Here is an 18,567-nt window from a genome sequence, read left to right on the forward strand (position 1 = left end):
ATATATATATATATATATATATATATATATATATATATAATGGTGTGTATATATATATATATATATAATGGTGTGTATATATATATATAATGGTGTGTGTATATATATATATATATAATGGTGTGTATATATATATATATGGAGTGTGTATATATATATATGGAGTGTATATATATATATGGAGTGTATATATATATGGAGTGTATATATATATATATGGAGTGTATATATATGTATATGGAGTGTATATATATATATGGAGTGTATATATATATATATGGAGTGTATATATATATATGGAGTGTATATGTATATATATGGAGTATATATATGTATATATATGGAGTGTATATATATAGAGAGAGTATATATATGTGTGTGTATATATATATATATATATGGAGTATTACTCAGCAATCAAAAAGAATGAAACCTTGCCATTTCCAACTACATGGATGGAACTAGAGGGTATTATGCTAAGCAAAATTACTCAGAAAAAGACAAGTATCATATGACTATACTCATATGAAGACTTTAAGATACAAAAGAGATGAACAGAAGGGAAAGGAAGCAAAAATAATATAAAAACAGGGAAGGAGACAAAAACAGAGACTCTTAAATATGGAGAAAAACCAGAGGGTTACTGAAGGGGGTGTGGGAGGGGGAATGGGCTAAATGGGTAAGGGGCATTAAAGAATCTACTCTTGAAATCATTGTTGCACTATTGCTAACTAACTTAGAGGCAAATTAAAAATAAATAAATAAAAGAAAAAAATTTTTAATGTCGTTTGCAGTCCAAAAGTCATTCCCAAATCCTCTTGAAATAAATAGAGATGTTACAAAACCCATGTGTGAACTTTATCCATCAGAAAGATATCCCACAGGCCCCACTCACCATGGACTGTCTTACAACAGATGCAAGACTAATGAGCTTGTGGCTCCTGGATAACTCACCACTCCTGATTTTGACCCAGGTCATAATCTCATCATTCTTGAGAACAAGCCCTGCATCAGGTCCAAACTGACAATGCAGAGCCTGCTTGGGATTCTTTCTCCCTCTCTCTGCCCCTCTCCTGATCGTGTTCTCTGTCTCTTGCTCTCAAAATAAATAAACACTTTTTAAAAAGACTAAGGAGCTTGAATCAATGGTATTATCATCCCATTAGACTGAAAGCAAAGAGTAAGAATTGGAACTGGGTGTAAAAAATAGACATAATAACCCTATCAAGATATAGAGTTAGTGGGGATCCTGACTGTCACAATCGATTAAGCATCAAACTTTGGCTCAGGGTATGATCTCATGGCTTGTGGGTTTGAGCCCTGCGTCGAGCTCTGTGCTGACAGCTTAGAGACTGGATCTTGCTTCAGATTCTTTGTCTCCCACGCTTTCTGCTCCTCCCTGTTCACTTGCTCTCTCTCTTTCTCTTTCAAAGATATATAAACATAAAAAAAGATATAGAGTTAAATGTTTAACAGAAATAAGAAGACAGGACCATGGGGGAGGAGAAGGGGAAAAATAGTGGGGGAGAGGGAGGGAGGCAAACCATGAGAGACTCTTGAATGCCGAGAACAAACCGAGGGCTGATGGGGGTCGGGGGGAGTGGAAGGGGGGTGATGGGCATGCAGGAGGGCACTTGTGGGGATGAGCACTGGGTATTATATGGAAACCACCCTGACAATAAACTATTAAAAATTTAAAAAAAAAAGAAATGAAAAGACAGAAAGGCAAATCAAAAGCAGAAACTTAGAAACCATCTTTAGACTAGGGCCCAACTATCTTACACACAGCATTAGATTCCAAGGGCATCATTGCATGATATATAATATGATAATTGGCATTCATTTTTATGTCCCCCCAAAAAGATTAGACGATGTTGAGAAGTCCCTTGTCTTCTTGGGCAAAAAGATAGAGTATCTGTAGGTCATTTCAGAAATTTTACTTTGCAAAAAATTTGGTTATTTTCATATGGAAAATTCTTGTGTGCAGAACAAATCCTATCTATAATCCCAAATTATATTTTAATTCAAAAGAAATATGATCTGATTACCTGTTCCATTACAGACATTGTTATCAGCATTGTGAATACCCAACAAACAGCATAGAGCAAAATCTTATCCTTGAGGAGTTTACAATCATGGAGATAAATGAATAAAGAGTCATCGTAGTTCATTCCCAAATCAAGTTTATACAAAACGCATTAATTTCTGTATTCTATGATAGCAAGAATGTAAATTGGTTTAGCTATTAGAGTAAATGGTCTGGAGGTTTTCAAAAAATAAAAATAGAATGACCATATGACCCAGAAATTCTACTTCTGGATAAATATCCCAAAGGAAATTAAATCACTCTCTCAAAGAGATATCGGCACTACCATGTTCATTCCGACATTATTCATAATAGCCAATAACCTAAATGTCCATCAACAGATGAATGGCTAAAGAAAGTGTGGTATATATACACATGGAATACTATTCTACCATAATAAAAGAAAATCCTGCCATTTGGGACAACATGGATGGGCTTTAAGGCATTATGCTAAGGGAAATAAGACAGAGAAAGACAAATACTGTATAATCTCATTTTTATGTGGAATCTAAAAACATTGAACTCATAGAAAAAAAGTAAAGTGGTGTTTGCCAGGGTTTAGGGGTTGGGATAAATGGAGTGATGTTTATCAAAGGTCACAAACTTCTAGTTCTAAGATGAATAAGATCTGGGAACCTAATGAATAGCTCCTTAACTATAGTTAGTAATACCGTATTGTACACTTGACAGTGGCTAAGAGAATAGATCATAAAATTTCTCACCACACACACAAAGGTGACATGATAAAGGCGCAGAATAACCGTATTGTGGTAATCATTTTACAACATATACATGTATCAAACCATGTTGTATATTTTAAACTTACACAATGTTATATGACAGTTGTATCTCAACAAGCCTGTAAAAAAATCCCTATGTTCGAAAAGAAGCAGGCTCAAAATACACCTTGATATCTCAAAGTAAAGATTAATTTCTGAAAGATACAGACCTGATTTCTGTCTGTAAAATAGGGTTTCTCCATCTATTAAAAAAGAAGAAAAACAAAGCAATAAAAATTAGGTCATTTTATACTTCTCTATACCATATTTTTAATAAGAAAATAATAGTCTTCTTGTTTCCATTCTTTTAAATTCAACCCAAGCAATCTACTTTTTATATCTAAAAATTATGGTTTTTTAGTATTGGGATTCTCTGTTTCCTTCTTTCTCTGCCTATCCCCTGCTCACACTCTCTCACTTTCTTTCTCAAAAATAAATAGGGGTGCCTGGGTGGTTCAGTTGGTTGAGCATCTGACTTTTGATTTCCATTCAGGTCATGATCTCCTGGTTCTGGAGTTCCAGCCCCATGTAGAATCCTGCATTGGGTTCTGTGCTGGTGGTGCGGAGCCTGCTTGGGATTCTCTCTCTCTCTCTCTCTCTCTCTCTCTCTGTCTCTGTCTCTTCCTCTCCCCACCCCCGTCTCTCCCTCTCTCTGCCCCTCCCCACACTCCCACAGTCTCTTGCTTTCTTTCAAAATAAGTAAACTTAAAAAAGATAAAAATAAAAAAATAAATATTAAAAAAATAAATTTGAATATACATATCTATATCATGCCAGATCTAGATCTCATATCACTGAAGTTTTTCCCCCCGATAAGTCAGGGTACTATTTTGTTGTTTTGCTTTTCTTCTTTTCTTAGTACAGTTGCGGTTACTCAAACAATATAATTTTTTCTTCTGAATGAATACATGAATGCCTCCTACATATCTGCCTTTACCAACTTCCAGTCCTGAAACCTTTACCATTCTATAACATACAGAACAAAAGGGAGTCTGTGTTTGGAATATAGATCTCACTGACTAAGGAACAAAAATTCATTTCAACTAAGGCAATTGGAATTTCTGCAGAATATTTTCCAGGTATTTCTTATGAATCAACATGGCTTTATTAATACATGTAATCTCTTCTTTTTGCTTAAAATAAAAAACACACCAACCAGGGTGTCTGGATGGCTCAATTGGTTAAGTGTCCAACTCTTGATTTTGGCTCAGGTCATCATCTCACAGTTCATGAGATTGAACCCCAGGATGGGCTTTGCCCTGACAGTGCAGACCCTGCTTGGGATTCTCTTTCCCTTGCTCTCTGCAACCTTCCCCACTCACACACTTGCTCTCTCTCTCTCTCTCTCTCTCTCTCTCCATAAACATTAAAAATCACCAATCTATGGAAATCCTATTGAAATATTCATAATCATTCTTAAAGCTACCATTGATATTTAAGAATTTACTTTAGAAATTCTCTCCAATTCTCTGGTGAACTTAATATGCTTTACTAAATCCTTTTAAGACATTTTGCTGTGATACGATATCATTTAATAAATGCTTTGAAAATAAGTTGTACACTGCTATTTAAGAAATAAACACATTTATGCAAAGTAGAAACAGAGTATAACAAAGTGCTATATAAGATTATGAAGGTCACCATTACTTGAATATTCATTTTCTGATGGTCCATCAGATGATTTCCCAGATAGTTGGATTAAAGATAAAAATATTTTATCTTAATCACAACAAATAATCATAGTCCACCACATTCTAACTTCTCACAAAAAAGTAAACAGTACCCTACTCCTAAACTTAGAAAATAGATTTTAAATTTAGATATAGAATGAATCTCTCCCCTTTTACTGACCTTTCCCCATATGTTCAGATGTTACTGCTTTTCTTCCCTGTTTAGATATAGAACTAAAGAGCAAGAAATACATTTGTTTCTAAAGATTTTTATCCATTTTGCTCAATTTTTAATTAACAATTAATGATGTCCTACTTTTCAGTTAATTTTAGAAATTAATTGACTTCATGAAATATCCAGAAAATTTGTTACTTTAAGAAATGTTTTTTCCTACACAATTTTTTTTGTGGTAAACCAGGCTTTTAATTGGTGGTACTTTCATAATTTGTAAACATTGCAATGATCTATGTGGGTCTTTAGTCTAAATGCGGATTTTAAGCTCAAGATAGATTCATCAAAAGATAAATTATGATAACAATGAATAACAAAACTAGGGGCGCCTGGGTGGCTCAGTCGGTTGAGCGACCGGCTTCGGCTCAGGTCATGATTTCGCAGTTCGTGGGTTTGAGCCTCGTGTCGGGCTCTGTGCTGACAGCTCAGAGCCTGGTGCCTGCTTCAGATTCCGTGTCTCCCTCTCTCTCTCTGCCCCTCCCTTGCTCATGCTCTGTTTCTCTCTGTCTCAAAAGTAAGTAAACTATAAAAAAAAAGGAATAAAAAAAATAATACCTTGTGCATCTAGAGTAACATATTCATTAATATTTCCTTAAACTTATAAAACCTGAATAGGATGAAAATCTAGTTTTCTTATTATCCTACTATTCTTACTTATTATCCTAGTGAGATAAAGGAAAGTTTTCCAATAGAGAAAAATATTTGAAGTAGAGAACACTAAACATTTAGGCAAACATATAAATGGGTCTATCAAAGTTGAAATGATTCTTTAAATTAGTCTCTTACCTTTGCAGAAGATGCAAAGGGCCACAACCAAATACAAAAATATCAATTTCATGGTGGTGATTTGGGGTCTACAAATGGGGACCAGTCATCCTGAAGAACCAAATCCATGAGGGACCCTGTAACTGGAGGTTTTATACCATTACCACTGTCTCTTGTCATGGGCTAGGTGTGGTAGAGTTAGTGATGATAGAGCAAAGATAAATATCATAGCATGCCAAAGATGAAATCCGTTCCAAGTCAGTTTAGTGTCTTATTTCTGTGACATCTTCTCTCTTGGATCGAGTCCAGCTCACGCCAAACCCAGACCATGCCTTCTTGCCACCCTGTGCAAACAGCAAAGGCAGGAACTAAAAGCCCCAGGATTAAAAACCAAATATGCCAATGGTCGACATTTGTCTGTACCCTATTAATCATTGCAAAAGTCTTAATACCTCAAGAAACTCAAATAGTGTGATTAAATATTGTAATATTATCTCTCCCTTAACAACGAAATGTATTTTAAACATTAACCTATCTTGAAACAAAGAACTCTTTACTTATCAATATATTATTAGGTATTTCCTTGCAGAAGTATATAATTATCACATAGGTATAAGTATAGGAGTAGATATAATTAGACATACAATGTACTACTGTTACTGTAATAGCTTTATTCCTCATGAGGACACATGGTGTCCAATGATCTTCATGTTTAGCATGAACTTTATAATCATGTATGTAAATAACTAGAAGACATGAAAATGAGAACAAAAGAAAAAGAATGTTTTAGAACAAAAATAAAGAGAAAATACTACCCATGAATTATATATGTAGATATTCTGGGGTAGGGGCAGGAAGTTCAAGTCATGATCTTGTGGTCTAGTTCATGCTGAGCAGGGTAGAGATGACTGACAATTAAAGGTGGACCTGAAGCATAGAAGGGTCAACTCCATAGCTTTGATGATGCACCTCTTTCTCATCTGCTCCCAATCACCATCAAGGAATGGTGTCAGTACACTTGTGGGGAACATAGCATAACGTATAAATTTGTCAAATTACTAGGTTGTAAACCTTAAACTGATATAACATTGTGTGTCCACTATACTTAAATAAAATTTAAAAAAGAAAAGGATTTCAGTAACCAAAGGGAAAACAATTCTCAATTTCTCTCTCCAGAAAAGCAGAAAAATCCCAGGAAAAGGGGAAAACTATGGATAAGCATCCCTTTCCTTCTCTTTTGTCCACTCGTTCTCAACTAATCTGAAGGAAATAAATGATACCTGCATTCTCAGGGGGCTTTACCAATACAGACTGAATGCTTTTACTCATGAGCTTCCTGTCCTCATCAAATCTTAGTCTACTAATTGATTCCTTTATCATTTTGAAAGGGGACAGAATTCAACAGGTTTAAATATTTTAAATGCATTCTCCTGTTTAAGATAATGCATTTACTGAAGGCCATGCATTTTAAAATCTGACATCAGTACAGTAGCAGAGTTTTCCTCATGGGGCAGGGATTTGGAGGGTGGGCAAACAAGACTCAGGAGGGCTGTGGAGGGGGCTTACTCCATGAGCAGAAAAGGAGGTAACAGAGGTTGGAGGGGCTAAAGACTGGCTTCCACTGACTTTATAGTTTTTCCAAACCCCAGATCTGACTCTTTAAATACTTTGCAAATAAAGACTGTATATTGAGGATTTTTCTCCAACACAGAAAAAAAAGTATAGTTAAAGGGGGACATTGCCCTTTTGACTCATTTGAACACTGCCATTTATGATGTTGTTGTTGTTTAATCATACATGACTTCATTGTGAAGGAGATTTGGTCTTGGAGAGCCCATTTTTCAGATTGTCATTGTGACATTATTGTTCTGCTATATGTCGACAGTGGGCCTAGATACATAGACCAGAATGAAATGAAGTTACTTTGAGACTTTGGGGTAACTATGAATACATGCAAGATGGGAACTTTCCCATAAGCAGGCTTCAGGTGAAATGCTATGAAAGCTCCAAGGAAGGTGGCCTTCTTTTAGCCTGGGAGAATCAGGGAATTTTTCATGGAGAAGATAGTTTAAGAGTTGAACCTGAGAAAAGCACATAAAACCTGGACATTCAGAACCAGGGGGGATTCCAAGTGGAAAATGCATTATGAAAAAGTCAAATGCAATTTCAAGCATTCTAATGTCTTACCACCTACTTCTCTTTCCAGGTCCCTTGTTCTAACAGTGAGATTCCAAGAATCTGCTGATTCCACTGGGGCCTACAGTCTGTGATTCTGCTTCATTTCATCAATCCTCACTCCCCCCGACAATTCAAGTACCCTCTTACTTGTCTCACATTCTGCAGTGAGTTCTTATCATCATTCCCTAGCATGTGCCTTTAATTCCCTTGAGCCTCTCCACCCTGAGCCCCTGTGCTTGCTTTATTGGCAAAACCCCAACGATGGTTTAAATTAAACTCATTTCTTTCCCCTGTCTAAACCAGGCAGATGAATGTGACAGGATAAAAATACAGTCATGCTAATTTGTCTCTCTTAAATCTATTACCCCAACTGGGCCCTTAAGATAGTCAGGCAATTATATTTTCGAGTCTGTTTTCTCTTCTCTTCTCCAATATCCAATGCCTCCTTTCCATCCTCCTTCTCAATTAATGACCCTACTTCAATTTTACTGAGCAAATATGAGCTATCACATTCTTGTTAACACACAAGAAGTCTCTGTGTTACCATGGAAGGTCAATGCTCCCATTTACACTCTGGATTCCATCCAAGAACATTAATGCCAATAATTTGTTCACCTCTGTCCACATCCCTAAGGTTTCTTTCCTCTTTTGGATTAATTCCAACAGTATAAATACTTGCTGTTATTTGTTCTAAGAAAAATAAATATAACAAAAAATTAGCTTTATGGTAGCTGAATTATATCTCAATGAAGCTATTTTTTTAAAAAGCTATTGAGTTCACTTCCCTCCCTGCTCTCTTCCCATTTCCCTTCTCCCCTTAATTGTTCAACTTCACAGGAGTTATTGGGTGTTCATTGACTCCTGTTCATGATTTCTCATTCTTCCATGACTCTAAGTTATCACTCCATTACAGCACAAAATCAACGGCACAGGTAATCTTTTGTGAATCCAATGGTGAGTGGTCAGTCTTCATTTTATTCACCTTTCAACATTTGACACATGGTTGATCAATTCTTCCTTCTTAGAACACGCTGACTTCTGCAGTTTCCAGCATTTTCCTTCTTCATCTGCTGCTCCCTCTCATTCTCCTCTGGCGAATCCTCCTCATTTCCAGCACCTCTGAACATGAGGGCTTGAGATTCAATTTTGGATCTCTTCTTTTTTCTCTAGACACTTTCATTCCCTCGGTGCTTGCACCCAAGTTCTACGGATTTACATACCACTCAGCTCCTCTCCCTTTTATAATCTCAAAACATCAGCCAGCGCGGTCCTGTGTAGACTGACTCGTACTATGCATTCTTCCACTCAAAACCCTGTGGGACCCCCCATTTCACCAAATAAAACCAGAACCTTAAATAAGGCTGCACAGCCCTAATCCTTCAGCCCGAACTCTGATCTCACCTCCTGCCTGCTTGCTCTCACTCTCTCAGAGCCTCCATGCCATCACTGTTGCTTGTTAGACAGTCCCAGCTTGGAGTGTCTGCACTTGCTGTCTCTGCTCCCTGGAATACTCTCTCCTCAGGTATCCACAGAATGTTGTCTTTCATCTCATTAAAACTTGCATTTTAATGACATACTTTGTAAATAGCTAGGATCCACTTCTACATGCTGTCATTATCTTTCCTCCAAAATAACCTTTGTCAGGGTTATGATTAAACTTTAGCCTTAGTGAGTTAAAGCCTATCCGTATATAAAAGTTTTTAAATATGGATAGTTTGCATATGTTTCAAACAGATGTCCAAAAAGATAGTTACATCATTCTTTGGCACCATCAATGCTTTATACCATTAAAACTAAATATTTTAATTTCAAAACAAATGAAAGCTCTTTTAAATTTCTAAGTCATTTATATGTTTATGCGATTGCTAATTCCTCCCCTAGATTATCACTTCCTCACTTCATTTAAGTCTTTGTTCAAAAACCACCTTCACATGGACACCTTCTCTGAACGCAAACCTCACCCCACTTCTTCCTTCTAGTTTCTTTTCATTCTTTCCTTCTTTCTTTCTTTTTCTGTGAATGAGAGAGAGAGAAAGAGAGAGAGAGAGAGAGGAGCAGAGGAAGAGGGAGAAAGAGAGAATCTTAAGTAGCTTCCACACCCAGCAAGGACCCCAATGAGAGGCTCAATCTTCCCACCATGAAATCATGACCTGTCCCCTACTCTCTGTTCTATTTTTTCCACAGCTTTTACCACCATCTGGTGTATATTTTTAATTACTCTATTTAATTCATTTAATTCTTGTCTTTCCTTAGAACTAGAATTTTTTAAATGTTTATTTATTTTTGAGCACGCACACACAAGAGAAAGAGAGAGACAGAGAGAGACAGCGAGTGGGGTGAGGGGCAAAGAGAGAGGGAGACACAGAAACCAAAGCAGGCTACAGGCTCTGAACTGTCAGCAAGAGCCTAGGTTGGGGCTAGAACCCACAAACCACAGGATCATGACCTGAGCTGAAGTCAAACACTTAACCAACTGAGTCACCCAGACTTGGCCTAAAATTTAAATTCAATTAGGGCAGGATTTTTATGTGTTTTGTTCGCTACTGAGTCCCAGTGCCTAGAAAAGAGCCTAGAACTTGTTAGGTACTCACTAAATATTGAATACGAGATTTAATGAACAACTTACTGTGGTCAAAAATAAAGATTACATTAAGTTAATAATGGCAATAATAATAACGATATACACATTTTAGTATTGAAGCTCTTTATAAAGAGATTTAATTCACTATAATATATTTAGACACACGACAGTAACACGGGGGAAATACTGATGGTTAGGAAAAGTTTCCACCATTGATACTTCTAGTCCAGAGTGACCCTCAATTATTATAAGGGGAAAATGCCCTAATAGGAGTGTTTTGTTTCATTTCACCTGCTCAGTTGCCTATTAGTAAAGTCCTAGATCTTTTTCACCATAACATTAATAACTACAGAAGAAATTGGGTTTATAGTTGTTAGAAGGTGGAGGAGGGACAGTTCAGTATCTTCCAAACTGAGAAACTACTTTGAGAGGAAAATGGAAGCAAGCCACTTCAAAATATTGACAGAGTCAGCCAGGGTAACTTACTGAAGTAGAAGCGAACAATCCCAGCATTGTGCAGCTATTCTCAGCCCAGTCTGGACCTTAATCCCCAGTTTTTACAGAGCAAGGGGGCATTGTGATGAAGTCAAAGGGTAGTTATCTAAACTGGGAACTTCTGCGCACCCGCCATCTCTATTCGTTATCTAAAGTGGTGTTTTCTGTGCGCCACCTTAGGGAAGATCAAACAAGCCTTCCCGTATTCCGGTCAGGGTACACATTAACCTCCAAGGGGCTGGAACACAGCCCAGGAAGGTCATTGAGTTGGCATGAATGAGATGGAGTCAGCGTTGTCTGCATTCCCAAAACCGTGTGCTTAGAAGTCAAAAAGACAATAAAATGCCAATATACTTACTACATTCATATTAGTTGCCTTTCCATAAGTTTTTTTCTTTAATGTTTTTTTAAAAAATGTTTTCTTATGTTTATTTATTTTTGAGAGAGAGAGAGAGCGAGTGAGCGAGCTGGGGAGGGGCAGAGAGAAAGAGAGAGAGGGAGACAGAATCTGAAGCAGGCTTCAGGCTCTGAGCTGTCAGCACAGGGCCTGTCACAGAGCTAAAACCCACAGACACTGAGATCATGACTTGAGCTGAAGTCAGACGCTTAACCGACGGAGCCACCCAGGTGCCCCAGTTTTATTTATTTTTGAGAATGTGCACGCTGGGGTGGGGCAGAGAGAGGGGAAAAGAGGATCCTCTGGGATCTGCACTGACAGCTACAGACCATATTTGCTGGATTCTAGCACCTCTGTCTTCCCCTAGCCTCTCCTTTGAGGACCACACTGCAGGTTTTCTTTTTTGCCTTCTATAATTTTAAAGTATCCATGATTGATAATTACTATAAAAGAACATTTTTAAAATGAATTAAACTACCAACTTGGCAAATGTTGAAGAGGGTTCTTAAAAAGAAGACTAAACTTTTCTCTTGAGCATTTATTCAGTTGCCTATAGCACATATAGTTTCTAGGATCTCAGAATAAAATTTGATAGGCCTGATATATTCCATTTTAAAATTCTCATAGAAATTTTCTTAAATAGAATTGTTCACTCTTGACTCCTGAAACAAAAAAAGACTTTAGAACAATTTATAAAAAAATTTGACAGTCATTTTAAGTTCTTCCTGGTTAGAACCCCAAATAAGCTACTTACCATTATAAAGACATAAGCATTTATCTTAATAGAAAATATTTTGGGGGGAAAGTTTATGTTTAAAAAGGGAGCCTTAGGCTCTGTGCTGACAGCTAGCTCAGAGCCTGGAGCCTGTTTCAGGGAGCCTGTGACTCCCTCTCTCGCAGACACCTAACTTGGGAAACCCAATGCTCTTCATGGACACTCATCAGCAATATAGTAAATTCTTACACTATGCCACCTCAGGGGAAATTGAAGTCCTCATTCTCCATTTGGCCAGGTTCCCAGTCTTGGTGCCATTGTTTCCAATAACAATTCAGAATCTGACTACTTGAAAGTACACAGGTACTTGGTTCTTCCGATTCTTGAAGGTATTTGGAGTTTTCTGAGTACCTTAGCTTTCAAGTGGGAGCCAGGCCTGTAGTCTGAATGCACTGAGTAGTGAGCAGAGATATGGTTCTCCCTCTGTGCTCTCCTCTCCCTTCCCTTGGTTTCCAGGTTTACTAGGAAGTCTCTGCCTGGGGGAGTCTTAGCCTAAGACACAGAGTGGGGATAGGGAAGCAGGTATCAGCATCTGGGTCGTGGCGGCTGCTGTTTGGCCTCCAGAGAATCCACTGTCCCATAGCAACAGGGTCCAGAAAACCAGATTTCACGGACTGCCTTATTTGTGTCACTGTGGTCAAGCTTTACCACATTTATCCATTTGAATATCACTGTGAGGAGGTTGTTATTATTCACTTTTATTTATGAAAATACAAACTGGTGTGTTAAATGCTATGTTAAAAGGATTATGAGACAAAACAAATGATCATAGAAAAAAGGAGAGAGAAACCAAGACACAGACTCTTAACTATCGAGAAGAAATTCATGGTTACCAGAGGGGAGATGGGTGGGGGGATGGGTTAAAAAGGTGATGGGGATTAAGGTGTGCACTTGTGATGAACATCCGGTGTTAAGTGTTGAATCACTAAACGGCACACCTGAAACTAATATTAGTTTCCTCATGTTAACTAACTGGAATTTATATAAAAACATTTAAAAAAAAAAGACCTATTATGGGAAAGTTGAGAATGTGTCCACCTAGCCAGAGAGTGGAGAATCTGGGAGGATCATACACACAGAAGGCTAATTTTGAAGTAGGCCCATTCAAGGTTTTTCTGTCCTACACTGGTGTTGTTCCACGTCAGCTTGTAACAGCAAGGAGATTTCCTCTTAGCAAAACGAAAGTGGAGTTGCAAGGGGCTGCATAGGTTTTTTATTCTTTGTCTGCAGTTCCTGAAGTAAACACATTAAGTGCAACTCTATCCATGATTTTAACTACAAACATACTTAATCTGCTGGTATGTTGATCAGTGCAATTGATAACATTTATGATGTTCTCTCCTCCCTTGAACTGCCTGCAGCTGCTTGGATAACGTTTCGTGCAGCAGAAGGGAGTCAGATTGGTCTTTGTGTTGTTTCAAGCAGTGTAGGGTTGACAGAAGAGAACACTGAGGTTAAGGATATCTGATGAAAATTCTGCTTTAGCACAGAATTGGTTTTTCTCTGTAACTTTTAGATGTTACAATAACATCCCTCTGATTTCCTCATACAATATGGAGTTTACTATTCATGTGTTGCGTATCTACTATGTCTGAGCTACATAAATGAGGCACAGTGTCTGTGGCACATAATCACATATGGGAAATTAAATTTGGCATTCAAAACCTTATGGATTGCTGGTAATTTCTAGACAGTTCTTTCTTCTTGCAGTAGGGAATTATGAAATAAATGAGATCATTTCAATTTCATGTCAAGCATGCTGGAATAAGGCTGGGACTATCTTTATTTGGCAAGAGGATTTTATTTCAAAGATAAATACAAATTTTAGCTACATAAAATCGAATGTCTTCATTAATACATTTTTATTTCAAAAGTAAACATAAATGGTAGCAATATGTAATAATATTGTAAGTGAATTATTATGTTAAGTTTTTAAGTCAACTCAATCACATTTTCATTAAATGCTCTCAATTATTTTATACACTTTGGTGTTCCCATAAAAATGATTAGTATGTGTCAATTACAGAGAAATAAGGAGCACTTCATCCTTTGAATCATGACATTTTACTTTTTACAACCTCCTTTTGGGTTATTCACTTTATATTAAAGAAAGTGGTTTTTCAGGTGCTTATTTTTTAAACATCATAATATAAGTTATCCAATTGTTTCTTCAAATAATTTTTATACTTTCAAGGTAATGTAAATAGGGAGAAAGAAAATTGACAATTTGAAACACTGAAGGAGATTTTCATAATATAATTGCATATTATGGAAAAGTTGAGGAAATATTGTTTAAATCTGTAATCATTAGTTGAAGGCCTGTGTGTCAAAAACCTTTGGCAAAATCTCCCTTATAAGTCTATATAGACAGTAGAATTAATTTTGTTTTCCTTCTGTGCAACAGAATTAAAGAAACTGGGGAAGTGAGCTTGGGCTCTGGGCTTATGGTTATACCAGCTGTCCTGCTCAATCTCTCTTTTGTGTCAATGTCCTCATATGTAAAAGAGTAAAAAAATACTATCACATAACGCTGTGAGGAGCATATTCTTCTCGGATCCTCCTTATCCCCAAACGTAAAAGAACTTTTAGCCGCTTTACATTTGTTGATGGAAGGAAGGTGAGGTTTGAAGTTTGCAGCTGGTAGATGGAGCCAATATTCTGATTATTCATTCTGTTCAGTTGCTTAAGTGACAGACTGTGGTCTGTGGATCATATCACAGGTATCAGTAGCTGAGAAAGTAGTAACTTGGTATCCCATCAAACACATTGGTAGTAACTTGGTATCCCATCAAACTAACACGTTGAATATTTGTTCTGCCTTTACTCAATGACAGCTAGGAGAAAATTATTTTGTGGGAATTAAAATAATATGAAAATGAATTGACCTTGGTTTCATGTCCAGTAATATGGCAATGATTTGGAGGAGTCTACCTGTGGAAAACTAAAAAGCTTAGATAAAAAGAAAGATCTGACACAATGGTATAGAATTATCCGGCCAAAGTCAAAGTGAGGGTAGGAACACGGTGATGTAAGCAGAGCACAAAAGCTGCTCCGCTTCCTGGGGGAGCTTTTGCTGATCCTAGGGAACGTGAGCTGCAGTTGCCTCAGCTTCGAGTGGATTGGAGGCCAGAGGATATATGCCAACACACCTCACACTTAGGACTCAAATAGACAGCTGTTTCCATTAGGCGGGGACACTGAATGGATACATGTCTATATAAGTGGGAAGCAAGTATAGAACCAGCCCACCCTCTCCCACTGGGGAGGACAGCAATGTCCTGAGCCTTCCCATGAGTTCTCCCTCCCAGGGCTGCAATCCAAATTCACATCATCTATAGTATCAAAAGCAATACCACTCAAACTATTGATTACGTGAGAAATGTCTTGAAGTCCGTGAGTTGGCAAGGAAGATGGCAAAGGAATTTAGATTTATATTTTGGTAAACAGGTATGTGTTGTCCTTTCTACAGTAGCCACTGAAAGAATAAGGACAGAATGTATAAATTCCAAATTAGTTGAGGAGAAAAAAGAAATTATAAAATATTTTTCAACCCAAATAAAGGCAAGAAATGACTGAAGTAGAAACAGAGAAAATATAAGAGATAAAAAATATAATATAGGTATACAATCAAATATATCAGTTTTTACATTAAATGTAAGTAAACTTGATCAATTATGATTTTCAGACTTGATAAAAAAATAAAAATCCATCTGTATGCTATGAAATACAACTAAATTTTAAAGATATATAAATGTTGAAAATAAAGTAATAGAAATACACATTCACCCACACAAATAATAACCAAAATGAAGCCAAGCAGCTATATATATATATATACGAACTAGACACTAAGGCAAATATTACTAGAAGTAAAGGGGATCACTTCATAGTGTAAAGTGTTTAATTCATTATGAAGATGTAGCTTTTAAATATATATGCAAAAAAGGGGCGCCTGGGTGGCTCAGTTGATTAAGTGCCTAGCTTCAGCTCAGGTCATGATCTTGTGGTTAGTGGGTTCAAGTCCTGCATCAGGATCTGTGCTGACAGCTCTGAGCCTGGAGCCTAGAAGCTGCTTCAGATTCTGTCTTACCCTCTCTCTCTCTCTGCCCCTCCCCCATGTTCTCTCTCTCGCTCTCTAAAATAAACATTTTAAATATATATGCAAGTATGCATTTGAATTTATATAATCACATATTTTCAAATATATAAAGCAAAAGTTAGCAAAACTGCACAAAGTAACTAGACATTTAAGAGTGAGAAATTTTAACATACTTTTCTCCTTTTCTCAGTAATTGATAGAGCAACTACACAGAAGCACAAATCCGTGAGGACAGAAGTTTGAATAGCACAATGGACAATTCTGACACGATGGAAATAAGAATATTGCAACCAATGTCTTTACCATATGTATTTTTTTCAACCACACAAGGAACATTTTTAAAAACTTACCATTAACTGGCTCACAAGCCATTAATTTAATCATTTAATTTTAAAGGGCTGAGATTATACAAGTGTATTCTCTCACCAGAATGTAATTAAGATAAAAATCAATCGCAAAACTGTGTCATAGGTTGGCAAGCCAATTCTGATACAGAGATATGTGCAGGAGGCTTATCAGGGAGTACTTTATGGGTCCACACATAGGTGGGGGTATAGGTAGAAAGGAAGCAAGATGGGGAGAAGAAGAAGTAAGGTGGTGCCCCAGACATGAGAGGACCTCGGTTAACTGCATGGAGAACTTTGTACCCACATAGACCAGGCTTTGGATATGGGATACCTGGAGAGCGCAATTTAACCTGAGTATGATGACACTTTCATCAGAGGAATCTGTAGGAAAGGATGTAAGACAAGTTGACAAACTTCCCAGCAAGTGGGGAAATGTGGCCTTCAGTACAGGTGGCATCGAGCAGTATCTGTGGGAGATAACTCAAACCCCGATATATTTGTAAAGCCATTAAACACATATATCAATAACCAATTGCTTTGAATGCATCTGTTGATCCTGGGAAGATTGGGAAGAGGTTTTGTAGGATTTCTGGAGGATATGGGACAGAAGACATAAATGGGGATCTACCAAACATGGGAGTCCAATTACAGATTCATTCCGAAACGCTGCAACCCCAAAGAAGTAAACGCTCAGAACGAAGGTAAACCAGATCCCAGTCACCCCACACTTTTACAGCCCCTCCCTTCAAGTCAAATTGTGTTGATGTTGAGCATAGCAAGGTGGTGATAAAAGAATCAGAGACATTGTAACTCTGAAGTCATAATAGATTTATAGACCAGATTTAAATCGCCTGTTTCCAAAAAGCATTAGAAGATTTGTTATCAAAAGTAGTTCCACTGGTAGTGTTTAGGCACCTGGAAGAAAAAAACTGGCATTTTCTCTGAAGGAATATACACTTATTCTATCAGTCAATTAATATAAATAAGTTTTTAAAGACAAGAAACAGTATACAGCCCAAATAAACAAAGCCTACAAGAAATAAAGCAACATGAGAGAGAAGATTCAGGATCATCTCAGAGCAGGAGACCAGCTAAAAGTTTAAACATGTGAATAGTGAAACATAAAATCTGAGATAGAAACAAACGAGAAAATGTCTCCAGGGTGCAGGAAACTAAGTATGACGGAGGAGATCTGGCTTGCAAATAGTCATCTTCTCCCCGCATCTTTGACCATCTTTCCTGTGTATGTGTCTGTGTTCAAATTTCCTCTTATAAGAACACAAGTCATAGTGAGTTAGGGTCTACCTCAATGATCTCATTTTGTTTTCATTGACTCTTTAGAGACCCTATCTCCAAATATGTCTACATTTTGAGGTGCTATATATGAGGATTTCAACATGTGAATTTTTGAGGGGACACAATTCAGCTCATAACACCATCATTTCAAAATGGGGGAAAGTATAAGATGGCAGAGAACATATCTGGAAAACATCCATATTCCAAAACAATAGAAAGGAAGAGACTGAGACAGAGAGGCTTGAAAGAAGGAGATGATAAGGGGAATCGAAAGTAGGGGAATAGTCTATGAGGATCCATCTGGACTGAATAAAGCAAATGAGTGTGGCGATGAAGGCATTATGTGATGATCATTTAGAGACAGTTTATAGAATGAAAGGCTAACTGAAGTGGGTAGAGAAGAATGTGTAACTATGAAGGCACAATGAGAATGAAAATATAGCCATGAATGTTAAGAAATAAAAGAAAGCTGGAAAGAAGGAATTGATATAAAAACCGGGAGCAATTGTGCAGGACAAATGATAGGGTGATGTTTAAAAATAGGGCTCTAGGTAGAGCACAAGAAGGTATTTCAGTGATACTAATGCAGAGAGAAGACACAGATAATAAGACTTTTGTCTGGAATATGGCTTACTATGGACCTCTTTATCAAGAGAAGGCCAGTGCCCAAATTCTTAAAATTTTATTCAGGAAAGTTGATGCTATAGCTGTATCAATGCCAATATTATGTCCTGCTCAGAACTCTGACAAAATTTCTTTACTCTCTTATAAAATCATTATTTGAAAATCTGTTCTGGGGTGCCTGGATGGCTCAGTTAAACATCCAACTCTGGGTTTCAGCTCAGGTCATGATCTCATGGTGCATGA

The 18,567-nt window shown here is 37.2% G+C and overlaps 1 protein-coding gene across 1 annotated transcript in view; it reads right to left on the reverse strand.

Annotated features, from left to right (window-relative positions):
- The window catches only part of MUC19 (mucin 19, oligomeric), a 74,051-nt gene extending 65,214 nt beyond the window's left edge, over positions 1 to 8,837 (reverse strand). Inside the window, exons 1-2 of the mRNA XM_039223568.1 lie at positions 8,747 to 8,837; positions 8,326 to 8,400 (exon numbers count right to left, since the gene is read on the reverse strand). Of these exons, the coding sequence (XP_039079499.1) occupies positions 8,326 to 8,400; positions 8,747 to 8,837 (166 nt within the window). The remainder of the gene's footprint in view (positions 1 to 8,325; positions 8,401 to 8,746) is intronic.
- Between the last annotated feature and the right edge of the window lie 9,730 nt (positions 8,838 to 18,567).

The sequence above is a fragment of the Hyaena hyaena genome, unplaced genomic scaffold, assembly GCF_003009895.1.
Source record: "Hyaena hyaena isolate Hyena2069 unplaced genomic scaffold, ASM300989v1 scaffold_1376, whole genome shotgun sequence".
In the NCBI taxonomy this organism is placed as follows: domain Eukaryota; kingdom Metazoa; phylum Chordata; class Mammalia; order Carnivora; family Hyaenidae; genus Hyaena; species Hyaena hyaena.